Genomic DNA, 27,439 nt, shown 5'->3' with positions numbered 1-27,439 from the left:
CCCCCGCTATAATACAGACAGGGGCGCAGAGGCGAAGAAGCTCTTAGGAGGTGCACTGACAGTGCGCCACCTCAAAGGCATTAGCCAATGCTGACTGGGCCGTTCAGTACCACTAGGACACCCCTAGGGTAATCCCTGAGAGGTGAGGCAAGTGGTAGGGGAAAGGCGGGACAGGTACACGTGTGTTTCCTGCCCAGGTAGTAAATACTCCCCATGTGGAGTTTCCCCACCTAGGAGGTCTGGTCAACATGGCATCAACATGGGGGAATTGCTGAATGACTTTTAAATTACAATTTTAGCTTACAACAGAGAGTAGCCTCATGGTGTTTTCAAACATGTCTCAAGCCTGCCATTGCAGGCCTGGGTGCGCACATTTGCACTTATGCTCAGGTTGGCCTTTGTAAATCATTGGCCAATGCTGAGGGAGCCTTTCACTAACACTCGAGCACCCCTAGGGTGAGCCCTAGGGGGTGGAGCAAGTAAAAGGTGAAAGGCAGGGCAGGTACACGTGTTCCCTGCCCAGGTAGTGAAGAACCCTCATGTGTGTTCTCACTACCTATAAGGTTTGCCGGCCCCATAGGTTAACATAGGGGAATGGCTAAGATTACTTTAAGCTGTAGTGGTGGCTTACAGTGGAACAGCCTCAGGTTGTTTATTGTCATTGGATTCACAATGACAATTCCTCCCTTGTGGTAAAAGTAGATTTTTCATTAATAGAGTGGAAATGCCACTTCTTGAAAATTGGAATTTCTCTACGCTAAACTGTTTTGTGTGCCTTGTAGTTTGACTCCAGTCTACACTGGAGGCTGGGAGAGCACATTTGTGCATTCCCCAGAGACAGGCATAAACATTGGGCATGCAACTGGAACGACATACCTCTGCCATTTTAGGACTTGGCTGGATAGATATGAGGGAGAGGTTTTTGACACCTCTGGGAAGCCAGATCATGGTCCCACTAAAGACTAAGATCTGCATTCCAAGGCCTCATGGCAGTCAGGACTGAAATTTAGAGGAGACATCTGTGGTTCAAAGCGAAACCCTCTGAACCACCCCCAACTTTAAAGGCACTCTACAGTAGAGCTACTGGTGCCATACTTCAGCAGGGCAGAGGTACACTTGTGGAGAAGTAGGACCAGACATCCTGGACTTCGTGTGCACACTGCCAGAGGAATCTGCTGTGCACAAGGAGGAGACTCACATTGAAGGGGCCGGGTACCCTGCTTGAAGAGTGGCTGCCCTGGCTGACTACCTGCTGCTGTGTAGCACCCTAAAGTGTGCTCTCCAAGGGCTTGTTGGCTTGCCCCCTTTTGTTTGTGGAGGACTCAGGGACATCAAAGACCTTCAGTGAGGGATCTACACCGTCTATGTGTTTCACCTCGAGAGGGGTGCTCTCTGAAGGACCTACTTCGTCCACTGGATCCTGACTGCAACGCGGTGTGATTGTAGAACTAAGTATAGTTCCTGGAGACTGTAGTGCTTTGTGTGGAGCCCCCAAACCATGCCCGCATCTAAGTAGTGTAGCCCTGACATTGTGGAGCCTCAGCACGCATAAGGGTCTCACTGGTGGTGAGATTCACCAGTTGTGGGACTCAGTGTGGCCCGCTTCGTCATCCGTGCCGCATCTCTCTCGTGCGATATGCCGATTGCATGCTCATTGCCTGTGATGTGCGATTCACAGGTTGCGACCCTCAGAGGAAGGGTGTATCTGTAGTAGTGCCCCATTCTACCTTGTGCAGTACTACTGAACTTGTGATTGTGTTTGTGGGACCGGGTTGTTTGGTGCGACTCGTACCATTGTGCACCAGACATTGTGCTTCATACCAGGGAGGTATGGCGAATCTTACTGTGGGTTGATTGAAACCAGATTGTCTGGTGTGACTTCTATCATCGCCCACCACATGTTGTGACTCATCTGGAGAGGTATGGCAAACCCGACCGTGGGTTGATTGTGACCGGATTGTCTAGTGCGATTTCTATCATCGCACACCAGACGTTGTGGCTCATTTCCAGTGAGGTACGTTGAACCCGACTCTGTGATGATTGGGACTGAATCGTCTGGTGCGGCTCGGATCATAGCACAACAGACATTGCGCCTCATTTCCAGGGAAGTACTGTGAACCCAACTTTTGGTTTATTGTGACCGGATTGTCTGGTGCGACTTGTTTCATCGCGCACCAGGCACTGTGCTTCATTTCCAGGGAGGTACTGAGAACCCGTCACATGGTTCTTTGTGACCGGATTGTCTGGTGCAACTTGGAAGTTGTGGATCACTTCCCTTGCGGTGCGGTGACATCTGCACCCCCCATTCACAGAGTGTTTCGCATTGCCCTCAGTGCGGCAAATCAACTGCTCTCTCCTCACTCTGCCAGATGACTTAGTGTTGCCTGGTAGTAATACCCGGATTGGGCCTGGGTAGTGAGAGTAAGTGATTGGGCTGAGGAACACTTCTGTGAGCAATCGAAAGTGGGTTGAGAGACTGCATGACCTCCCTGTGCTTCGGAGAACTGGGCTGGTGCCGGGAGGCGAATTAAGGGACCTCTTGATTGAACTGGGACAGCCCCTAGCCCATTTCTGCTCCGCATAAAGTGGGAGAACTTCCCGAGTGGTGGCCAACCCTCCATTTGTCGACTGTTGCCTGGTGACCCTGTTAGTTACTCCAGCCTTCTCCCTTGGGCCCCCGACTTAGTGTTACTCTGGCCTTAAACTGGTATAGTACGTTTTTTTTTACTCTAACCTGTGGGCAGAGTAGTGGGGGGGGTAACTGAGAGGTGTGGGAGGGATTGTGTCATAGGTTCTGCTGTCATATTATCAAGTAACCTGCTAGGGATCATTTGCACCATGTTACAGTGCCGTGTGAGTGTGTGTGCTTCATACTGACTTGCCAATCCTTTGCACTGCGTTACAGTGTTGTGCGAGTGTGGGAGAGTGTGCTGCACAAGAACAGCCTGCTAATAGTTTTACCACAAAGCGGTGTTGTTTATTTGTTTGTTTCATTAGCTAACTAATACTCCATTGTGACATTGGTTTTACCTGTGTGGCCTTGGCCCACGGTGCTTCTGAAAAGTATTAAAAATTCCTGTGTGTACACATTTGCGATATCGTTGTGACCTGGCGTGCAACCTAGAAATGTGTGGATTTGAATTATGTTATTTGCCAGGGTTGGCCCAGTACAGACATCGTATTACCCCGCATAAGGGTGCTGGGGTAAAATAGGATTTTCCTCAAGTGTGCATATTACTGATGCCATTTTAACACTGTTGGGCCTGGTACTGCTAGTAATATTTCCATGTATTTATTTATATACACCACGTGTGAAGTCGCTTTTGTGACACTCAGGATATATACTGTGTGAGAGTGCTGTGCCAGTGCTTTACACATTGCCTCTGTGATAAGCATGACTGCTCAGTGCCAAGTTACCCAATGGTGAAAGCAGGTTATACAGGAGTGTAATTACCTAACTCTGACAGGAGTGGTAGGTTCTGTCTGGCTTGAGCACTGCCTCAGCAAACCGGAAAGTACCAGTTCCAACAGGCATGAACAGTCTGCACTGCACAGCTGGGCTCCATTTAAAACATCCCCAGGAGATGGGAGCTGGTTCCATATGATTTTGGTGTTGCTGTGAGGGGGGTAGGAGTGTCTGGGCAGTACAGGGGATCCAAAGTCCCAATCTCCATGCCCATGCCCCTTTCTAATTTCCTAAACGTCTCACTGTAGAATCACACAGCAACAATTATTCTAAGATTGACAGGTCTGAACTACACGCCACACATGTTTTGGTGCCCGAGGATCCAGAATTGCCCAAAAAAGTCTGAAAATTACCTTATGATCTTTCCAAAGGAAGTGTGTTCATTTTCCAAAACTGTAAACAAAAATCCTCACGCCCAGAATATTTACAGGGTAAAAATTTTTCAGATCCACAACATCTTCAGGCAGATTTTAAATGTGGCCAGTGGTGAGGACTCTCACTAACAATATCCACCTGAACACCAGTCCTCAGGCATTAACCCTCAGACTTCTCAGGAAACCAGCATCACCTAAACACTGCATCCTAAATGGCCCATTTTTAAATGACGATACAGGTGCTTTGAAGTGCTGAGATGTGCATTTCCTTCATGATATAAAAAGTTGGAATGTATTAGCATTACTTGCAATCCTATGAGAACATACTTCTTTAAGTGCCCATTGATTCATGAAGTTCTGAAATCACCTAATGATAAGATGACAATGAATGTATCCACCTGAGGCAACTTACATTCCCAAACATGGATCCTAACAGAACAGCCCAATAGAAATAGAAAACAGATGATGTTCTAAAGATAATTTATGGTTCAGAAAAAACGGGTTTGAGAACCTATTATTAAAACACCATGGAAGAGAACCAAAACAGTCTTCCAAGAATTAATGTACATGCGTTGGAATTTAACTTGGATTCTCTAGGAAAATACGTAGGGCCTCATGTAGGTAGCATACCAGTTACCACTTCTAAAATACCGAACGATACCGAATCGGTAAAATTACCGATTCGGAAAAGTTACCGAATCGGTAACATTACCGATTCGGTATTATTACCGATTCGGTAATTTTACCGATTCGGTAAATTCCGAAACCAAAAATTGTCCCCCTACATACCAATAGCCAAAATACCGGTCGGTAACGGTATAATTACCGAAAATCGGCCGTTACCGACCGGTATTTGGCTACCTACATGAGGCCCTCAGTGTTTGGCTAATTCTGTGAATGTCCTAACATTGACTAAACTTGAAAGGGTAACAGTGTATTTTGACTCTGAGTTTCTACCAAATATCGGAGTAAAGTGACTATTGAGATGTGGTGCTCTATGGACACCGCGATATGGGGCAGGAATGTGGCTTTCCAGGTTGGAAACAGTTCCTGCACTGTTAGTTTCCATAACAATGTGACATGGGTGGTACTGACACAACTGAGTCTTAGGGCCAAGGAATGGCTTTGGGAAATGAGGGCAACTGAAGTTGAGACTGTGACTACGTGGAAAAGCATTCAACATTTTGAAGGTCATTCTTGCATAATCCAGAAACCAGCGGATGCACTACCTAAGGCCACAATCAAATGTATTTAATCTGAAAAATACTAACCACCGGAGATGCAATACAAAAGGCCAATTTGAAATTATTCACAACCCTGCCTCCACCTTATGATTATCTTGAGGAAAAAGGTGGGCTTTCTGCGAATCCCAGGGAGCCTGACCAGCAAACTTTGGTTATCATATTTATTGGGGGAACTAGGCTAAAACTGTAATTCTGAAAGAAAATATATATTTTTGGCAACATTTTCAGGCATATTCAAGAGGAATGGAGGTTGTGGTAGAGTGATTAGGAGTAAACCAGATACTTAGGGCCCAGAAGTATAATTTTTGTTACTGTACCATTAGGTTTTAGTGCACCAGACCCTAACCAATCTGCATTATTGTTCATGCTAAAATACCACGGTGAATCGATCATATAGTCCACTTACACACAGGTAGAGATGAGAATCTTTTGGCCACGAGTAAAAAGTAAGCTCCCCTAACTTAGTGAAACTGAGTAATTAAATCACATACTTAACAGCTAGTCCCTAAAAATGCCCAACATTTACCAAACACTCAAGAGGAAGGTCCTCCTACCCACATTATTGAATTAGAATGACATATTTAGGGAAATTTGTGGTCTCTATTTAGTAATTTATCTTGATGACATTCTAGTTTTCTCTGACTCTGTGTAAGAGCTTTAAAGACATGTCAACAAAGGGTTTCCCTAACTCTGGAAGGGAAGTATTCACTCTATGCAAAAATAGAGAAATTACAATTTTAGAAGAATCACATCAGATTTATGGGCATTGTTACATCAGTATAAAGGCATGTAGATAGATCCGGTAGGGTTAAAATGTTTCGGACAGGGTTGCACCTAACAGTGTGAAGAGATTAAAAAGATTTTGACTGTGTCAATTTCTATAGACAAGTCATTTCCAATTTCTCAAGAACTGTGTTGCCCATCACACATCTCACAAATGTGCGGGTCGAGTTTCAGCAGAATATCGAACAAGATAAAGAATTTCACTAATTAAAGAATCTGTTTACAACTGCACCTGTACTGTGGAACTCTGATAACAAATTCCTATTCATAGTAGAGACTGATTTTTCTCCTTACGTCATTGGGGCTATCCCGTACCAGAGATTTCCAGGAGCAGAAGAAATGCATATTTTTTTCTTTTTCTCTGGGATGCTCTCTATCACAGAATCAAATTATACTCTCTGTTGTAGAGAATTACTGGCTATAAAATAAGCATTTAGTCAATGGTGTCATTATTTGTAAGGAGTAAAGCATAAGGTCCGTGTCAGAACTGATCATAAGAATCTGGGGTCTGTAAAGTTTATGGGGTGCAACAATACTAATCATGCCAAATAGATATTATTATTTTCCAGTATTAATTATGAGATCTCTGGCTGTCCAGGGAAGAGGTATGGTGAAGATGGGGAACTACCCCATCCAGCAGCATTGGAAGGACATATGGTAGAGTTACCCTTATGATTTTGGTACTACAAGTAGGTCGTCCTAGTGGGCAAGAATTTTATTTACAGGTTCAAGAAGCACAGAATTATCTTACCAAAAATGATGGGTTATGAGAAGACTCGGGTCATAGAATGATAAAACAGGATTTGTTAGATAATAAAGCGATACCAAAGGGGATGATGGATGGAGCGTTTGAGCAAATCAAACACTCACCCCCAGTCAACTGATCTGGGTTTAATCCATCATCATTCTTTAGCTCACTCCACCACCCCAGTTCAGACATGGCCATATGCAAATCAGCCTGACCCTGTGCCTCATGGGAACAGTCCAGCCCTAACTGCCAAGCCATGTCTTCCCTGGACCGGAAACAAGCATCCTGGGACCGGTTTCGGGTTCATAAACCTCATCAGCCAGGCTATCTTGAATCCAGTGGCAGAGTGAGCAAGGGACACACGTCTGGGCATACCCTTTCAACTCAGGGCGAGCTCTATCCTCTAATTACATAGCATCTTGAGGCATTGTCCCTTTTTTTGCATCTATGGGTTCCATCCAAGGTTATGACCATCCTCTTTAGCAATTGCAAAGATACTCTCTGTGACAGCCCTATTTGGACAATTCCTTAAGACCCACAGATCAGCTAATGCACATTTGGTTACGGCAAAGGCAGACTGCGTGAGAAGTTTTGGTCATCATAAGAGACCTCTCCCTAATTACAAAATAGGAGTTAAAGTTTGGCTTTTCACTAAACATCTTTACATTCCAGGGTCCCAGCCAAAGATTTGATCCGGGTTGTGGGCCCATTTCATATCAAACAATGGGGCGGGACAGATGACTTGCTTACCTAACAGATAGAAGATCCATCCTGTAGTACATGTATCTATCCTGTGGCAAGGCTGCTGTATCACGAGCATCTAAAGCCCCACCACCACAGTTTCTGACAGATGGGTCACACGAGTATGAGGATGAGACAATGTTAGACTCTAGAATACATCAAAGGGGCCTCCTGTGTCTTGTAGAATAGAAGGAGCATGACACTTCAGAGAGATCATTGAACCAAGCTGCTTTTGCACATGCACCCAGATTGGTTAAAGCCATTCATGCCATACATCCTGATAAGCCAAACAAAGTTCATGAGGGGGAAGTAACCTCAGATGTCTGCTGTTAGGATTATATCTAGAGGAATACAGGGTAAGAGACAAAAATGCAAGTCAGCTAGTTCCTATTCAAGAGATGCACAAAGGAAAGGGAAGGATTGGCGGCTGTGGACAGCTGGCTCTTGGTGGCTGCTCACTCACAAAAGGTCAAGAACAAACAGTTCCTGGTGAGGGCCATTGAGGAAGCACAGCACCTCCTGGTCACTAAAGAAGGCTATGAACTACCAAGATGGCCGCTCGAAGAGAAAATCTACTTGAGCGGCAACAAAGAATCAGCATCCTCTGGTGCAATGCTTTGTGTCATTCACGCTGATTTCGCAGTGCGGAACAAGCTCCCGGTGCTAAAAATCAGCACAAGCAGCTCGGTGTGGCGATTTCTGCACATTCATGGAACTCTGCGAATCGCGTGGAGGTTTCATGTAACTCCATAGAATTCCGCATAGTGAAACTCGGAGTCCCGCCCACCACTATTTAAAACACAGTACTGCATTTTGGAGGCTTTGCCTCCACCACGAAACAATTTTTAAAAAAACCTAAGAACGCTGTTTGCCACAAAATATGCTCATATAGATCGTTTGCTGGTATTCCACAATCACAGTTAATCATGAAGCAACTGTAACCTCACCTCTGTTTCCTTGGTTTTCTTTTCTCAACTTTTAATGGCTTCTGAAAAACACAAGAAAAATGCTTTAAAACGTGACTTTTATATCGTAAATATAAGCGGCGTTAATAGAAGCATAAGCAGCTGCAATCTGACATTCAGACTCCACCACACAGGTTCTATAATTCAGACCGAGGAAACCAGGAGAGTAGCTGTCAAACGTGCGGCATGTGCAGTGGCACCTACACTTGGGGTGTGAGGAAGCCACCGGTTCCCAATTACTGCTGTTTTTATACTACCAAATCAGGGGATGGGGACAGTTTCCCTTGGCTGCATTAGGGTCCATGGCCCATTGCTTATGCCTCTGGAGGAAACTACTCTCACTATGTGACCTCGGGCAAGAATTACTTCTACTCTCTCTATCCTGTGCTTAAACTCCCCCCTAAAACTACCCTCTCTCGTTGATCCTTAAAACCATCCATGCTAAAAGATACCCTGCCAGTCCTACAGTTTATCGTGTATGGGAAACGCAAGTTTTGCAATGTTTTGTACTAGGTGTACAGTATAGGTATGTTCCTCCCCATATAATACTACGTGCTTGCGGTCTCCTTACCAATGAAGACAACGGAACAGTATGTGTTTGTCAACAAGCGCGGCATCGACTTTGTTCTGTGGCAAATGTGACATGATGAAGGATTAGGCTTAGATGTTTAAGGCATGTGCAAAGAGGGCAATTGCCTAGGGCCTCTACATTTCAAGGGCCCCCTGGAAAAGTGAATGTTGCCCCTCTCTAGTTCACCTCACTCCATTCTTCATCTGAACCTCTATTCTTCTCCCTGCCCACCTCTCCCTCTCTCTCTCATTGCTCAGAGTTAGTTTAAGGATATTAGAGGTCCTTGGAAAAACATTTTTCAACTGATTTTGTGTGAAACCCATTTCTGAAAGTTTTTTTGACAACATACGGGCTTCAAAAGGCATACACGTGAGAAAAAAAACAACAACTCTAAGAGAAGATGGACCCAAAATGTGTCTTGCCTGGGGCCCCAAAAATTCCTAAGACAACACTAGGGAGACATTACAGGACTATGTTATGTTTTGACAAGTGCCAATATCCATCCAAACAAAAAAGGCTTTATGTAAACCTAAATCTGTACAACACAACTGCCATTGTCAAAACAATGATACCGCTTCCCACCAGTGGTGTAGCAAAATAGGTGGGGGCTGTCCTTTCCGGGCTGCCCAAGTTTTAGGGGAGGCGGTGGAACCTCCCCCCTGCTCTTAACTAACACAGCCCCCCCGCTACCCCCTCCACTCTTGCATTGGGCCCCCACGGGCGACATATGGCCTAGTGGCCTAGCTACACCACTGCCACATGCAAAGTACCAAAGACCATTACATATAGAAATTCTTGTTGCAAATCGCAGTGCACACATCGCAAGACAAACGAAACAACGGCAAACATGTTTTGCTCATTTTGCTGAAAGGATTATTTGGATATAAAAAAATACTTGAGGTATGATTGGAAATTCAGATGAAGACAATGTAAATAAGCACAATGTGAATTTCATGAACTCTGCCAGTTAGACTGGTGAAACAAATTATCTGCGCACCCCAGGACTTAGATAGCGCCAGCAATGCCAAAAATATGTTCAGCTGGGACATTTTTCAAAGATTGAACCAGAAGTCAGGAAGAACAGATGAATTAGTTTAGGAAAAAAGCAACTGTCTACTAGAAGAAGGTTTAATCAAACATTATACATAGTTTCTCTATTGGAATTTGGATTCGCCAATGTCTTAGTGATAGCATGCATACATTTCATTGTTTCTTCAGGTTGGGAAACATTAAAAAATATTGAGAATACCCACACATTTCTGACGTCATTGATATTCCGAAATTTTCCATGATCACTCCCAACACATACCTGTCCTTTCCAATGCTTTTCTAGCTAAGTAGATTTATTTGTATTTAGAAGAAAACGTGTTAATGCAAATTACGAGTGTATGTGGCAGGATTCCTGTTTTTAATTAAAAAAAGCCCACCTTCATGCAAGCAGGTTACACAATCAGGTGTTGAAAAACTTGTACAGTGGCCAAAGTTTTTTAAATTATTAAAATGGAAGGGTATAATGTTGTCCAGATAGAAATACCCTTCTAATGTAACAGCCAAATCAAGCACCCATTCATTTATTATCCTCTGGATTAAGGAAGGCATAGTTGTATTCAGAGCGGTAAAGCACACAAAAATGCAACAGCATGAGATAACACACTTTTTAAGTACACAAAGGATGTTTGTCTTAGATTTTTTGCCCACATATAATGTAGCTGTTCATTTAGATTGTGGTGAGCAGAGTGTGAGAAGTTGGCCTGGTATATGCTGTCCACTAAATATAGTGGGCACCCTGTACCAGTCCAAACAACCCCTTATTGATGATAGTTTAAAGACAACCTTTATTGAAAGCTATCCTAGAGGTAGCTATGGAGAGCAGCCTTCAGGCTAAGTCTAGAAGGAATTTAAAGCAGCTTGTTTTACCAGTCTATAATCTCTTGAATGGCTAAATGAAAGACAACCACAACAGGTATATATATATATATAACATATATGTATTTATTTCTAAACACACCCTCCTAGTCTCTTTATGAGGCTAGAGGTCAAAACACATAAGTTACACTTCAAATAGTACAGTAAAATAGCACAAATACACGTCAGGCCCTAGGGGCAAGCCAAACCATATACCAAAATAGTGGTATAAGAACCACGACTTAACTAGACACAAGGCCTAGAGCCTGTAGAATCGCTGGGACCCCAAGGAACCACCTAAGGTAGTGATACAGGGGCCCCACGGGGACCGTGTGCAGTGTGAGAACACAGCCGCCAGCTCCCATTAGCTTCTATGGGGAAAGTCGGGGTTAGATTTTTAAAGATTAGGGACACTTAGAAATGATTCAGGACCAAACCCTTTGGGACTTAGGAAGTTCTAGGGTCAACACCCACGGGAGCACCGGAGTACTCGTGTTACCTCACCCAGGGAAGCCAGGTGCATAGGTGTCAAATGGAGTCGGGTCGCGTCGTCGTTTTCAATGGGAGCTGGCAAAGAAGTACTACTGCCGGGAAGATGTGAAGTGTCCGAAGAGATCCAAGCCTGTATCGAAGTCGAGAAGAACCTGAAAGCAGAGGGGACAGAGTCTGGGTCACTTGCCAGTGACCAGGGGTACGATAGGCGTATGCCCACCGAAGTCAGGTGATTTCAGGTGAAGAAGGTGAAGCTTGACTCTTCAGCCACAAGGACCAGAAGGCGTCGAGGACAACCAAGAACTGGATTCGAGCTGTCCCACAAAGGATGTCGAGTGCTGCAGCATTGGTGCCCGGATTGGACACAACAAGCCTTGGCAACAGCAACCCACAGAAAGGAGAAAGATGCTTCGTGCAGACCAGCAAGGTCTGAGGGACTCACCACGTGGTGGGAAGTCAGGACACATATGGAGCAACCAGAGAAGCCCAAGAAAAATCAAAGTTGCCTTCTCAGGGACCCACCAGTCGACGGACCAGGGATCGTGAAGGAGCCTCAAGCGGAAATGCATGAAGCGGGCTCACGGAACACTTGTGGAGTGTAGGCCCACAATCTTCGGTGCAGATGGTGCTTGGGGCGTGGGCTACAAGTAACCCAAAGCACGATTTCGAGAGACGTCGGGAAGTCAATGCACTTGCAAATGTGCACAGTGACCAGAAATTCCGGTTCCACGTTACTCACAAGGGCTGTGGGTCTCAGCTTTGATGGGGACTTGGAACAACCTCTGAGATGTCCGGAAATCCTCTTCCTAGGCTGCAAATACTTCAGAGTCCGGCGGGAGCATTGGAGATGCAGACAGGCAAAATGCTTTGTTGGTGCCTGCCAAGCAGTGGAGTCACTCCTTGACCCCAAGGAAGATTTCTTCAGTCCTCTGGTCTTGAGTAGAGCATCGAAGTTCCAGGATTCAGCTTCAGAGTTTCGTCCAGGGATATTTAAAGTCCTGTTGCCAGGGGTTCCTTACTTATACCTAAGGAAGAGGTTGGACTAGCTCTAGGGACCCACCTATGGGAGGGTTTGGAAAGAGGGGTGGCTACACCCATTTCCTTTGTCCATTTTCGCTCTAGGGCAGGGGCTGGAAGCCCCTGAACCGGTTTGAGCTGGCATATGCACTGGGGAACCATATGTGCCCCCAGTGCAAGACTTCAAAGCACTCTGAGAGTGCTCCCACCCAGCCCCAATACACATCGTCCTGTCTGGGAGGTGGTTACACCTCCTTGTTACAGGAAACCTATTATCCAGGCCTCCCCTGCTGGAGTTTCAGTCAGCAGCAGGAGGCCAGACCTCTGTCTGTGGCTGCAGCAACCATTTTGTGATGCCAGGGCTCAGTTAAGTTGGTACCGGGTATACCGGTGCTGTCATGTCTCTCCCTCTAGAACGGTGGGATCATATTCTCACATCAGGAATTGATGTGGGGGTATGGTTCCAAGGTGTTTGACACCAAACACAACATGTTTCCGTGCAGCCGGTTCAAAGTTAGCATTAACCGTTTTAGTTATAATGCACTTAAGAGTATATGGTCAGGCTGCACCACTGACAACCCCAGAGAAGAGATTCCGAAGGCTGCAGAGGGGCTCAGCTCATGCCTGTGCACCCTCTCACATAGAACCAAGCACCCTGCCTTCAGGATTGATAAGGCCTGCCATAGGGGTGACTGATAGGTTTCTATGTGCAGTGATAGGTGAGGTATGGTGAACCTATACCTCAGTAAGGGGTGCATGCACCACCTTACCCAGGATGCAGTAGCAGACCTGTGGTGTCATTTTGGAGGACTTTCCAGGGGTTGCACAATACATGCTTCAGCCCATGGTAGACCTCTGGGGTACCTATGCCCTAGGTACATAGTATACCATATACTAGGGACTCACAAGGGTACCCCAGAATCCAATCTGGAGTGTGCCTAAAGTACATGGAATCAATTTATAAGAGAAAGCAGATAGGCTGAGGACCTGAATAGCAGGTTCCCTGACAAACTAAGTCAAAAATCATCAAAACACCAGGAAAAAAGTGGGGGCAACCCTCTAGTCAGATTCCACCTTCCTACACAGAGTCTGTTACATTTGACACCTGTCAGTGCAAGAAACTTGTTGGGCACCTGGGTGAGACAATCTGTACTTTTCCTCTTCATCTTCCTGCTCTAGCCCCGGGCATGAACACTAGAACTGAGTTTGGCCCTCCAGGGCCATTGAAGAGAAAAATTGCATCCTGCAGCTCTCCTCCTCTAGCATCAGAGGCACTGATATGAGCAGGTAAAGCGGGTGTGTATTTCATTTTTTTTTTACGTGGAATGCGATCACAGTGGCAAGTTGCGAGAGAGTGTGTGTGTGTGTGTGTGTATTGACATGGAATGCGATCAAGGTAGCAGGTTACCTACTCTGGTGAAATAGGATGGCCTGCGAGTAAAGACATAAATAATATAGCCCACACACATATTAAACAAGCATTGGCATAGCCAATAGGTTTCACCTTTGGGACCTTATAAGTATTTAGTTATGCAGCACAATATCATTGGTACAACAGCATCAACTGTTGCATGGCTAAACACTTATAAGGTCCCAAAGGCGAGACCTATTGGCTATGCCAATGCTTGTTTTGTTATAAGGGCATAAATAACGGGAGGGTGAAGGTCAGTCAGTTAGTCAGAGTGAGTGAGAGTGAGTGAGAGAGTCAGTGAGTGAGAGAGTCAGTCAGTGAGAGAGTAAGTCAGTTAGTCAGTGAGAGTGAGAGAGTCAGTCAGTCAGTGAGAGAGTGAGAGTCAGTGAGAGAGTGAGAGTCAGTGAGAGAGTCAGTCAGTGAGAGAGTAAGTCAGTGAGAGTGAGAGAGTCAGTCAGTGAGAGTCAGTCAGTGAGAGAGTCAGTCAGTCAGTGAGAGTGAGAGAGTCAGTCAGTCAGTGAGAGAGTCAGTCAGTCAGTGAGAGTGAGTGAGTGAGTCAGTCAATGAGAGAGTCAGTCAGTGAGAGAGTAAGAGAGTCAGTCAGTGAGAGTGAGAGAGTCAGTCAGTGAGAGAGTCAGTTAGTCAGTGAGAGTCAGTCAGTGAGAGTCAGTTAGTGAGTGAGAGTCAGTCAGTGAGAATGAGAGTCAGTCAGTGAGAGTGAGTGAGTGAGTGAGAGAGTGAGTCAGTCAGTGAGTGAAAGAGAGTGAGTCAGTGGGATAGTCAGTCAGTGAGAGTGAGTCAGTCTTTTAGCGAGAGTCAGTCAGTCTTTTAGCGAGAGTCAGTCAGTCAGTGAGAGAGAGTCAGTCAGTGTGAGAGGGTCAGTCAGTGAGAGAGAGTCAGTCAGTGAGAGAGAGTCAGTCTGTGAGAGAGAGTCAGTCTGTGAGAGAGAGTCAGTCAGTGAGAGAGTCAGTGAGAGAGTCAGTCAGTGAGAGAGAGTCAGTCAGTGAGAGAGTCAGTGAGAGTCAGTCAGTGATTGAGTCAGTCAGTGAGAGAGAGTCAGTCAGTGAGAGAGAGTCAATGAGTGAGAGAGAGTCAATCAGTCAGTGAGAGTCAATCAGTCAGTGAGAGTAAGTCAGTCAATGAGAGAGAGTTGAGAGAGTCTGTCAGTGATAGAGTCTGTCAGTGAGAGTGTCAGTGAGAGCGAGTGAGTCAGTCATTGAGAGAGAGAGTGGGAGAGCCTGTCAGTGAGAGTCTGTCAGTCAGTGAGAGTCTGTCAGTGAGAGTGAGTCTGTCAGTGAGAGTGAGTCTGTCAGTGAGAGTGAGACAGTCAGTCAGTGAGAGTGAGTCAGTCAGTGAGAGTGAGTCAGTTAGTGAGAGTGCGGTAGTCAGTCAGTGAGAGTGAGTCAGTCAGTGAGAGAGTGGGAGAGTCAGTGAGTGAGCGAGTGGGAGAGTCAGTCAGTGAGAGAGTCTATCAGTGAGAGTCTGTTAGTGAGAGTGACTCAGTTAGTGAGAGTGAGTCAGTGAGAGTGAGTCAGTGAGAGTGAGTCAGTCAGTGAGTGAGAGTGATTCAGTCAGCCAGTGAGAGTGTCAGCCAGTGAGAGTGAGTGTCAGTCAGTGAGAGTGATGTCAGTCATTGAGAGTCAGCCAGTCAATGAGAGTAAGTCAGCCAGTCAGTGAGAGTGAGTCTGTCAGTCAGTGAGAGTGATTATGTCAGTCTTTGAGAGTCAGCCAGTCAGTGAGAGTAAGTCAGCCAGTCAGTGAGAGAGATTCTGTCAGTCAGTGAGAGTCTGTCAGTCAGTGAGAGAGAGTGGGAGAGTCTGTCAGTGAGAATGAGTGAGTCAGTGAGAGTCTGTCAGTCAGTGAGAGTGAGTCAGTCAGTCAGTCATTGAGAGTGAGCCAGTTAGCGAGAGAGTGGGTGAGTCTGTCGGTGAGAGTCTGTCAGTGAGAGAGTGAGTCAGTGAGAGTGAGTGTCAGTGAGAGTGCGTCAGTCAGTGAGAGTGAGTCAGTCAGTGAGAGTGAGTCAGTCAGTCAGTGAGAGTGAGTGAGTCTGTCAGTCAGTGAGAGTCAGTCAGTCAGTGAGAGAGTCGGTAAGTCAGTCAGTGAGAGACAGTGAGAGTCAGTGAGAGTTTGTCAGTGAGAGTCACTGAGAGTGAGTCAGTCAGTGAGTGAGAGTGAGTCTGTCAGTCAGTGAGAGTGAGTTAGTCAGTCAGTGAGAGTGAGTCAGTGATAGAGTGAGTCAGTCAGTGAGTGAGAGAGAGTGGGAGAGTCAGTCAGTCAGTAAGAGAGTGAGTCAGTCAGTCAGTGAGAGTGAGTCTGTCAGTGAGAGTCAGTCAGTGAAAGTGAACGGGAGAGTCAGTCAGTGGGAGAGAGTGGGAGAGTGAGTCAGTGAGAGTAAGTCAGTGAGAGTGAGTCAGTGAGAGAGAGTGGGTGAGTCAGTGAGAGTGAGTTTAGTGAGGGAGAGTGGGAGAGTCAGTTAGTGAGAGAGTGGGAGACTCAGTCAGTGAGAGTGGGAGAGTCAGTCAGTGAGAGTGAGTCAGTGAGAGTGAGTCAGTGAGTCTGTCAGTGAGAGTGTCAGTGAGAGAGTCAGTGAGAGAGTCAGTGAGAGAGTCAGTGAGAGAGTCAGTCAGTGAGAGAGAGTGGGAGAGTCAGTCAGTGAGAGACTGTCAGTGAGAGTCTGTCAGTGAGAGTGAGTGAGTCAGTGAGAATGAGTCTGTCAGTCAGTGAGAGTGAGTCTTTCAGTCAGTGAGAGTGAGTCTTTCAGTCAGTGAGAGTGAGTCTGTCAGTCAGTGAGTGAGTGAGTCAGTGAGTGAGAGAGAGAGAGTGGGAGAGTCTGTTAGTGTGAGTGAGAGTCAGTCAGTCAGTGAGAGTCAGTCAGTGAGAGTCAGTCAGTCAGTGAGAGTCTGTCAGTGAGAGTCTGTCAGTCAGAGTGAGTCAGTCGGAGAGTGAGAGAGTCAGTGAGAGTGTGTCTGTCAGTGAGAGTGTGTCTGTCAGTGAGAGTGAGTCTGTCAGTGAGATTGAGTCTGTCAGTGAGAGTGAGTCTGTCAGTCATTGAGAGTGAGTGAGTCAGTCAGTGAGTGAGAGAGAGTGGGAGAGTGTCAGTGAGAGTCTGTCAGTCAGTGAGAGTGAGTCAGTCAGTGAGAGAGAGAGTGGGAGAGTCTGTCAGTGTGAGTGAGTGAGTGAGAGTGAGTGAGTCAGTGAGAGTCTGTCAGTCTGTGAGAGTGAGTGAGAGAGAGTGCGTCAGTCAGTCAGTGAGAGAGAGTGAGAGAGTCAGTGAGAGTTTGTCAGTGAGAGTGAGTCAGTCAGTGAGAGTGAGTCTGTCAGTCAGTGTGAGTGAGTCAGTCAGTGAGTGAGAGAGAGTCAGTCAGTGAGTGAGAGACAGTCAGTGAGTGAGTGAGAGAGAGTCAGTCAGTGAGTGAGAGAGAGTCAGTGAGTGAGTGAGAGAGAGTCAGTGAGTGAGTGAGAGAGAGTCTGTCAGTGAGAGTGAGTCAATGAGAGTGAGTCAGTGAGAGTGAGTCAGTGAGAGTCTGTCAGTCAGTGAGAGTGTCAGTCAGTGAGAGTCTGTCAGTCAGTGAGAGTGAGTGAGGCAGTCAGTCAGTGAGAGAGTCAGTCAGTGAGAGAGTGGGAGAGTCAGTGAGAGTCTGTCAATGAAAGTGAGTGAGTGAGAGTGAGTCAGTCAGTGAGAGTGAGTCAGTCAGTGAGAGTGAGTCAGTGAGAGAGTAAGTCAGTGAGAGAGTAAGTCAGTGAGAGTTAGTCAGTCAGTGAGAGTGAGTGAGAGTGAATGGGAGTCAGTGAGTGAGTGAGAGTGAGTGGGAGAATCAGTCAGTGAGTGAGTGGGGGTCAGTCAGTGAGGGTCTATCAGTGAGAGTGTCAGTGAGAGTGTGTGAGTCAGTCAGTGAGAGAGAGTTTTGAGAGTCAGTTAGTGAGAGAGTGGGAGAGTTAGTCAGTGAGAGTCTGACAGTGAGAGTGCCAGTGAGAGACAATGAGTGAGTGGGAGAGTCAGTGAGAGAGTGAGAGTGGGAGAGTGTCAGTGAGATTCAGTGTGAGTGAGAGAGTCAGTGAGTCAGTGTGAGTGGGAGAGTCAGTGAGTGAGAGACTCAGGGTGAGTGAGGGTGAGTGTGAGTGTCAGTGTCAGTGAGAGAGAGTGAGAGTCTGTGAGAGTGTCAGTGAGAGTGTGATAGTCAGTGAGAGTGAGTCAGCCATTAATGCAAGTGAGTGAGAGAGAGAGAGTGGGAGAGTCTGTTAGTGTGAGTGAGAGTGAGTCAGTCAGTCAGTGAGAGTCTATCAGTCAGTGAGAGTCAGTCAGTGAGAGTCAGTCAGTCAGTGAGAGTCTGTCAGTGAGAGTCTGTCAGTCAGAGTGAGTCAGTCGGAGAGTGAGAGAGTCAGTGAGAGTGTGTCTGTCAGTGAGAGTGTGTCTGTCAGTGAGAGTGTGTCTGTCAGTGAGAGTGAGTCTGTCAGTGAGATTGAGTCTGTCAGTGAGATTGAGTCTGTCAGTGAGAGTGAGTCTGTCAGTGAGTGAGAGAGAGTGGGAGAGTGTCAGTGAGAGTCTGTCAGTCAGTGAGAGTGAGTCAGTCAGTGAGAGAGAGAGTGGGAGAGTCTGTCAGTGTGAGTGAGTGAGTGAGTGAGAGTGAGTGAGTCAGTGAGAGTCTGTCAGTCTGTGAGCGTGAGTGAGAGAGAGTGGGTCAGTCAGTCAGTGAGAGAGTGAGAGAGTCAGTGAGAGTTTGTCAGTGAGAGTGAGTCAGTCAGTGAGAGTGAGTCTGTCAGTCAGTGTGAGTGAGTCAGTCAGTGAGTGAGAGAGAGTCAGTCAGTGAGTGAGAGACAGTCAGTGAGTGAGTGAGAGAGAGTCAGTCAGTGAGTGAGAGAGAGTCAGTGAGTGAGTGAGAGAGAGCCTGTCAGTGAGAGTGAGTCAATGAGAGTGAGTCAGTGAGAGTGAGTCAGTGAGAGTCTGTCAGTCAGTGAGAGTCTGTCAGTCAGTGAGAGTCTGTCAGTCAGTGAGAGTGAGTGAGGCAGTCAGTCAGTGAGAGAGTCAGTCAGTGAGAGAGTGGGAGAGTCAGTGAGAGTCTGTCAATGAAAGTGAGTCAGTGAGAGTGAGTCAGTCAGTGAGAGTGAGTCAGTCAGTGAGAGTGAGTCAGTGAGAGAGTAAGTCAGTGAGAGAGTGTCAGTGAGAGTGAGTCAGTCAGTGAGAGTGAGTGAGAGTGAATGGGAGTCAGTGAGTGAGTGAGAGTGAGTGGGAGAATCAGTGAGTGAGTGAGTGGGGGAGTCAGTCAGTGAGGGTCTATCAGTGAGAGTGTCAGTGGAAGTGAGTCAGTCAGTCAGTGAGAGAGAGTTTTGAGAGTCAGTTAGTGAGAGAGTGGGAGAGTTAGTCAGTGAGAGTCTGACAGTGAGAGTGCCAGTGAGAGACAATGAGTGAGTGGGAGAGTCAGTGAGAGAGTGAGAGTGGGAGAGTGTCAGTGAGATTCAGTGTGAGTGAGAGAGTCAGTGAGTCAGTGTGAGTGGGAGAGTCAGTGAGTGAGAGACTCAGGGTGAGTGAGGGTGAGTGTGAGTGTCAGTGTCAGTGAGAGAGAGTGAGAGTCTGTGAGAGTGTCAGTGAGAGTGTGATAGTCAGTGAGAGTGAGTCAGCCATTAATGCAAGTGAGTGAGAGAGAGAGAGTGGGAGAGTCTGTTAGTGTGAGTGAGAGTGAGTCAGTCAGTCAGTGAGAGTCTATCAGTCAGTGAGAGTCAGTCAGTGAGAGTCAGTCAGTCAGTGAGAGTCTGTCAGTGAGAGTCTGTCAGTCAGAGTGAGTCAGTCGGAGAGTGAGAGAGTCAGTGAGAGTGTGTCTGTCAGTGAGAGTGTGTCTGTCAGTGAGAGTGTGTCTGTCAGTGAGAGTGAGTCTGTCAGTGAGATTGAGTCTGTCAGTGAGATTGAGTCTGTCAGTGAGAGTGAGTCTGTCAGTGAGTGAGAGAGTGGGAGAGTCTGTCAGTGTGAGTGAGTGAGTGAGTGAGAGTGAGTGAGTCAGTGAGAGTCTGTCAGTCTGTGAGCGTGAGTGAGAGAGAGTGGGTCAGTCAGTCAGTGAGAGAGTCAGTGAGAGTTTGTCAGTGAGAGTGAGTCAGTCAGTGAGAGTGAGTCTGTCAGTCAGTGTGAGTGAGTCAGTCAGTGAGTGAGAGAGAGTCAGTCAGTGAGTGAGAGACAGTCAGTGAGTGAGTGAGAGAGAGTCAGTCAGTGAGTGAGAGAGAGTGGGTCAGTCAGTCAGTGAGAGAGAGTGAGAGAGTCAGTGAGAGTTTGTCAGTGAGAGTGAGTCAGTCAGTGAGAGTGAGTCTGTCAGTCAGTGTGAGTGAGTCAGTCAGTGAGTGAGAGAGAGTCAGTCAGTGAGTGAGAGACAGTCAGTGAGTGAGTGAGAGAGAGTCAGTCAGTGAGTGAGAGAGAGTCAGTGAGTGAGTGAGAGAGAGCCTGTCAGTGAGAGTGAGTCAATGAGAGTGAGTCAGTGAGAGTGAGTCAGTGAGAGTCTGTCAGTCAGTGAGAGTCTGTCAGTCAGTGAGAGTCTGTAAGTCAGTGAGAGTGAGTGAGGCAGTCAGTCAGTGAGAGAGTCAGTCAGTGAGAGAGTGGGAGAGTCAGTGAGAGTCTGTCAATGAAAGTGAGTCAGTGAGAGTGAGTCAGTCAGTGAGAGTGAGTCAGTCAGTGAGAGTGAGTCAGTGAGAGAGTAAGTCAGTGAGAGAGTGTCAGTGAGAGTGAGTCAGTCAGTGAGAGTGAGTGAGAGTGAATGGGAGTCAGTGAGTGAGTGAGAGTGAGTGGGAGAATCAGTCAGTGAGTGAGTGGGGGAGTCAGTCAGTGAGGGTCTATCAGTGAGAGTGTCAGTGGAAGTGAGTCAGTCAGTCAGTGAGAGAGAGTTTTGAGAGTCAGTTAGTGAGAGAGTGGGAGAGTTAGTCAGTGAGAGTCTGACAGTGAGAGTGCCAGTGAGAGACAGTGAGTGAGTGGGAGAGTCAGTGAGAGAGTGAGAGTGGGAGAGTGTCAGTGAGATTCAGTGTGAGTGAGAGAGTCAGTGAGTGAGAGAGAGACTCAGGGTGAGTGAGGGTGAGTGTGAGTGTGAGTGTGAGTGTCAGTGAGAGAGAGTGAGAGTCTGTGAGAGTGTCAGTGAGAGTGTGATAGTCAGTGAGAGTGAGTCAGCCATTAATGCAAGTGAGTGAGAGAGAGAGAGTGGGAGAGTCTGTTAGTGTGAGTGAGAGTGAGTCAGTCAGTCAGTGAGAGTCTATCAGTCAGTGAGAGTAAGTCAGTGAGAGTCAGTGAGTCAGTGAGAGTCTGTCAGTGAGAGTCTGTCAGTCAGAGTGAGTCAGTCGGAGAGTGAGAGAGTCAGTGAGAGTGTGTCTGTCAGTGAGAGTGTGTCTGTCAGTGAGAGTGAGTCTGTCACTGAGATTGAGTCTGTCAGTGAGAGTGAGTCTGTCAGTCATTGAGAGTGAGTGAGTCAGTCAGTGAGTGAGAGAGAGTGTCAGTGAGAGTCTGTCAGTCAGTGAGAGTGAGTCAGTCAGTGAGAGAGAGAGTGGGAGAGTCTGTCAGTGTGAGTGAGTGAGTGAGAGTGAGTGAGTCAGTGAGAGTCTGTCAGTCTGTGAGAGTGAGTGAGAGAGAGTGGGTCAGTCAGTCAGTGAGAGAGTCAGTGAGAGTTTGTCAGTGAGAGTGAGTCAGTCAGTGAGAGTGAGTCTGTCAGTCAGTGTGAGTGAGTCAGTCAGTGAGTGAGAGAGAGTCAGTCAGTGAGTGAGAGACAGTCAGTGAGTGAGTGAGAGAGAGTCAGTCAGTGAGTGAGAGAGAGTCAGTGAGTGAGTGAGAGAGAGCCTGTCAGTGAGAGTGAGTCAATGAGAGTAAGTCAGTGAGAGTGAGTCAGTGAGAGTGAGTCAGTCAGTGAGAGTCTGTCAGTCAGTGAGAGTCTGTCAGTCAGTGAGAGTGAGTGAGGCAGTCAGTCAGCGAGAGAGTCAGTCAGTGAGAGAGTGGGAGAGTCAGTGAGAGTCTGTCAATGAAAGTGAGTCAGTGAGAGTGAGTCAGTCAGTGAGAGTGAGTCAGTCAGTGAGAGAGTGTCAGTGAGAGTGAGTCAGTCAGTGAGAGTGAGTGAGAGTGAATGGGAGTCAGTGAGTGAGTGAGAGTGAGTGGGAGAATCAGTCAGTGAGTGAGTGGGGGAGTCAGTCAGTGAGGGTCTATCAGTGAGAGTGTCAGTGAGAGTGTGTGAGTCAGTCAGTGAGACAGTGTTTTGAGAGTCAGTTAGTGAGAGAGTGGGAGAGTTAGTCAGTGAGAGTCTGACAGTGAGAGTGCCAGTGAGAGACAATGAGTGAGTGGGAGAGTCAGTGAGAGAGTGAGAGTGGGAGAGTGTCAGTGAGATTCAGTGTGAGTGAGAGAGTCAGTGAGTGAGAGAGTCAGGGTGAGTGAGTGTGAGTGTGAGTGTCAGTGAGAGAGAGTGAGAGTCTGTGTGAGTGTCAGTGAGAGTGTGATAGTCAGTGAGAGTGAGTCAGCCATTAATGCAAGGCATTTGCAGTTAGGGTGAGTACTCTAAAGCTCAACTTTCATTGTGACAATGGTTCAAATATAAAACCTGAACATGTTTGCATAGTTTAAGGATTTGTGGCTATTCCTAATGCTCTGGGGATACTACATTATTATATGCAAATAAATACCTGCAGAACAAATAAAAGAAACAAGTATAGTGAAGACTTGAATCCGCAGGTTCTGAAAACCTGTAATTTCACATCTTTCAAAAGAGCACAAGCAGCAGCTGTTTTAAAGCACTGGTGCTCGTCATTGCTACTTTATATTCATCAATTTCATTTTAAAGTAATTCAATTAATATAGAGAGACAGCACATCGGGTAAGGATTACAACGCACCTGAGAAAAATCGTTAAACTCTTATCAAGCCCAGGAGTGGTGTGTGCGTGCTCATGCGCGCAGCCTTCACTTTTGAAGCACTGCACTCATGCTTGTGGCACGCCGCTGCGCGCTCCCGCAAGGTGTATGCCGCCACAAGTACGAGTGCAGTGCTTGAAAAAGTGAAGAACGATGGCTAAAGGCCCTCCTTGCAGCGCATGCGCGCTGCATAGGCGAGACCTAAAAAGGGAATATTATATCATGCCTGACCTTTGGAGAAACAGGTGCATTATTGAAATGAATTGCATGATCTTTTTGTTCGAGCAGCGTTTATTCTGTTTTAGACTTGGACATTTAGGTAGAAAAATGAGATCAAGCAATGTAATTTTAGTGTATTTTAGTGTATTATACTGCACATGAATAGACATAAGCAATCTGCAAAGAAGAAATGCTCAAGAACACCATTAAACTAGCGTGACAATTTATGCTAAGAGCAGGCTACTGTAGCAATTGTCAAACTTTAACTTCACAATTTCCTTTCATATGGAGATGTCAGTGGTTTCAAACCGGTCAGTCTCTATGGACGGATAAGAATGTAACCATTTTTGTAATAAAAAAGTATAAGTAAGGAAGACTATATGTTCATACAGACCTCAAATTTGCCGACACCCGGAAGAGTGCTCGATGGGACTGATGCCATGAAAGGGTACCTTGGCACTTTCCCAAAAATGGTACTTCAAGCAGACCAATGGATGGGCTTCATGGTTCACAACATAGTTAGAGTTTAACAAAAAGGTCACCGAAGATGGGACATTGTGCATATGATGTAGGGGGGCACTGAACAACAAACGAATGGCTATACCGCCTGCCTCCTCCACTCACACAGGGACTCTAAGTAGTGCCAGCAAATTAAAATTAGCACACCACAGTTCCCAGAATGATGGGTAGCACTGAAGCATTTGTCCCAGACACGAGGCGGCGGTAATCTACAGGACTGGTATACAAAACACAAAAAAATTGTGGAATACAGTTGATTCCAGTGTTTTATGATCACTTTTCAACCTGGTGATTAGGTACATATATTTTATACATTACCATATTTACATGACTATATTCACAAGGGAATAATGCATTCATCCGTTCCATATGCCTCCCCCCTCAAACGCCTATACTAAGGCTGGATAGACAAGACTGTTCTTTAACCCACTGCCCTCTGATACTTTCTCGTAAGATGTCTACTTTATACTTGTTCGCCACTATGTAGGATTCAATCTTCGATTACTGAAGGAATTTTCTCAGACTTCTCCTGTGGTTGCTGGTTAAAAATTAAATGGTAGGGCATACACCCCCAACCCAAACTGTACACAGGAAACAACCAAAGAGTGCAAGCCTGGAAGCCTCTCTCAGGAGTTGGAGAGTGGGACATTCTCTCCTGTCTGCTACCAAAGTAAATCAAAGCGAGCCAAGTGTGCATATTACAGCACAACTTCTGAACTCATTAATTTCACAGGGGGACTCATGAAATATTCACGTGTGTCAGTAAGGGGGGGGGGAGTCAGTCTAACTCTTCCCAGATTGCAAAATCGCTCACTTGACAACCTTTGAAAGCAGAGATACTCCAACCTACCTCTCAATCTACACAGCTATTATGGGTTAAGGAAGCAGATATAAATCTTGCTTTACTCCGATCTTTCATGCTCAGACCTCAGACATCAGAATGATATGAGAAAATATCAGAATTTTCATTGGTCGCAAAATGGAAAAGGAAAAGGTCTTCTAGCAATGTGGAAATAAAGCATAATCTCAAACAATAAGTGACTGAAGCTCAGTCTGAATATGCATTCAAATATCAACTTTAATTATTTTGAAAGTGCACTAAGTTTGCCCCAAACTATAAAGCTGTCGTTTTCAAAAGTACAATGATATCATCTCCAGAGACCAGATTGTAATTTACACGAAATTTGCAATTTTTATTCCTTAAATCAATATAGCAGTCTTGACCTGCAGCCCAACCAATGACCACCTGCTTTCCTTTCCTGTACTGGCCCTACTTGCATCTTCACCAGAGCATCTCAATAATTACCACTTGAAAGTCCAGCTATTTCAGAGCTGTGGCTTCCACACAATTCTCCCAGTGAATGTGTATCCTGTTCTGCACTCTCCCGGGCTATTCCCATTGTTTGACCAACTCACAGCATTGCAAGTGATTTTTAATCCTGGACTGGAGCATCCTCAGCTGTCCCTGAACCGGGCCTCCCAAGCTACACTGCTATTGCAGCTCAGTCCTGGTCTGCACCACCGCCCACTATCTCAGTACTTTGCATCTCACCCTGCTCTGCCAATGCGGCTCAATTCTGAACAGTCCAGTCCCTCTGCTGTACATGCTCTTGAGCTCACTCACTACTCTGCTAATGCTTAACTATCCAGTCCCACCATAACCCCGCGTGATGCTGTTCTGGGGGGTTCAGTGACTAAATATCGAGGGACAAAATATCGACTATACAAAAAATCGACACTAAAATATCGAGGGACAAAATATTGACTCCCTATCTACAAACAGGTAAGTACTAAAATATCGATTCCAAAATATAGACTGTCAAAATATAGTTAGCCAAAATAGCGAATTTTTTAAATGTATTAAAAATAATATAAAATTAATTAAATATTAAAAACAATTAAATAAAACATACATAATATCATATAAAATAGCTTAAAATGTAAACATAATATAAGTAATTTAAAAAAGTCGAGATTTTGTTGGATACTGAGAGCGTAAAAATTACTATTCCCACTCCAGTGAGTGCAACAGTAGGAAAAGCGTTGGATAGCGTAGGGGTAAAAATTACTATTCCCCCTCCAGTGAGTGCAACAGTAGGGAAAACGTTGGATAGCGTAGGGGTAAAAATTACTATTCCCACTCCAGAGACTGCAACAGTAGGGAAAGCGTTGGATAGCGTAGAGGTAAAAATTACTATTCCCACTACAGTGAGTGCAACAGTAGGGAAAACGTTGGATAGCGTAGGGGTAAAAATTACTATTCCCACTCCAGAGAGTTCAACAGTAGGGAAAGCGTTGGATAGCGTAGGGGTAAAAATTACTATTCCCACTCCAGTGAGTGGAACAGTAGGGAAAACGTTGGATAGCGTAGGGGTAAAAATTACTATTCCCACTCCAAAGAGTGCAACAGTAGGGAAAGCGTTGGATAGCGTAGGGGTAAAAATTACTATTCCCACTCCAGTGAGTGCAACAGTAGGGAAAACGTTGGATAGCGTAGGGGTAAAAATTACTATTCCCACTCCAGAAAGTGCAACAGTAGGGAAAGCGTTGGATAGCGTAGAGGTAAAAATTACTATTCCCACTCCAGAGAGTGCAACAGTAGGGAAAACGTTGGATAGCGTAGGGGTAAAAATTACTATTCCCACTCCAGAGAGTGCAACAGTAGGGAAAGCGTTGGATAGCGTAGAGGTAAAAATTACAATTGCCACTCCAGTAAGTGCAACAGTAGGGAAAACGTTGGATAGCGTAGGGGTAAACATTACTATTCCAACTCCAGAGAGTGCAAAAGGTAGGGAAAGTAATGATTTAAATTAAATATAAGATGACATTAATTATCAATACTGATAAAAAGTTAATTAAAAATATTTACCAATTAATAACAATTAATTACCATTTAAAAATATTAATTATCAATTGATAAAAATTTAATACCAATTAATAATAATTAATTACCAATTACAAATTAATTATCAATTATCAATACACATAAATAACAACATTAATATTTACTTTATTACAATTAATTTACTTCCCACCCAATTCCCCTACAAACCCACAACCCACTCCCAATAATAAAAAATACAATTCACATTATTATCAATTAATCAATTAATAAAAATATTTTTGCAAATAATAAAAATTATTTAGCAATTCATACACATTATTTACCCATTAATACAAATTTATTACCAATTATTAATTAATTATCAATGAATTATCAATACACATAAATAAAAAATTAATTATTTACTTTATTACAATTAATTTACTTCCCACCCAATTCCCCTACAAACCCACAACCCGCTCCTATTAATAACAAATACAATTAACATAATTATCAATTAATCAATTAATATAAATTAATTACCAATTAATAAAAATAAATTACCAATTAATTATCAATTAATTAATTATCAAAACATAGAAATATATTTAACATTTAATTAACAATAATTAAATTACTTCCCACCCTATTCCCCTATAAACCCACAACCCGGTACGGAATTAAATTACGCAATAATTACATTACATAACATTCATTTGTTTAAATAAATTAAACATACATTACAACAATAATACATCATTTTAACACATATACTACCATACATAACACACACAAAAATTCGATATTATGGTAATCTATATTTTAAAATTCGATATTATGGTATTCGATATTTTTAAGGTCTATATTTTGGAAATCGATATTTTTAAGGTCTATATTTTGGTAATCGATATTTTGGACCCCAATTTCGATATTCTGACCTATCTATATTTTGTAGAGTCGATATTCTGTCCACTCTATATTTTAACTTCGATATTCTGGGCAGTTGATATTTTGGAATCGATATTTTGGGTGTTTACCGTTCTGGGGCACACTCACAGGTCTGCCAGACCCTCAGTCTTTCCTGACCTATGACATCAACTTATACTTCTGTGCTGGGATCCACTAAATTCTCTTTCAGTGCACCTCAACCCAGACCTGCAGTACCATCTGCTCTTCTTGTACTGGCTATCTCAGTCCTGACCGGAGGCATCACCGAATATTCACTCCCTCATTCTAACTGCCTCTCAACCATGACCTGTGGCTGCACGTTGTGCTTCTTAACAGCGATTGGCAAACACACACCAC

At 45.1% G+C, this 27,439-nt stretch overlaps 1 protein-coding gene across 1 annotated transcript in view; it reads right to left on the bottom strand.

The window, feature by feature from the left end:
- MYO3A (myosin IIIA) overlaps positions 1 to 27,439 on the bottom strand; it is a 1,336,625-nt gene that overhangs the window by 175,425 nt on the left and 1,133,761 nt on the right. The window contains exon 33 of the mRNA XM_085630108.1: positions 8,304 to 8,344. Within this exon, the coding sequence (XP_085486234.1) occupies positions 8,304 to 8,344 (41 nt within the window). The remainder of the gene's footprint in view (positions 1 to 8,303; positions 8,345 to 27,439) is intronic.

This window comes from Triturus cristatus, chromosome 10 (assembly GCF_964204655.1).
Source record: "Triturus cristatus chromosome 10, aTriCri1.1, whole genome shotgun sequence".
NCBI lineage: Eukaryota > Metazoa > Chordata > Amphibia > Caudata > Salamandridae > Triturus > Triturus cristatus.
This window is presented reverse-complemented; position numbering and strand designations above follow the sequence as displayed.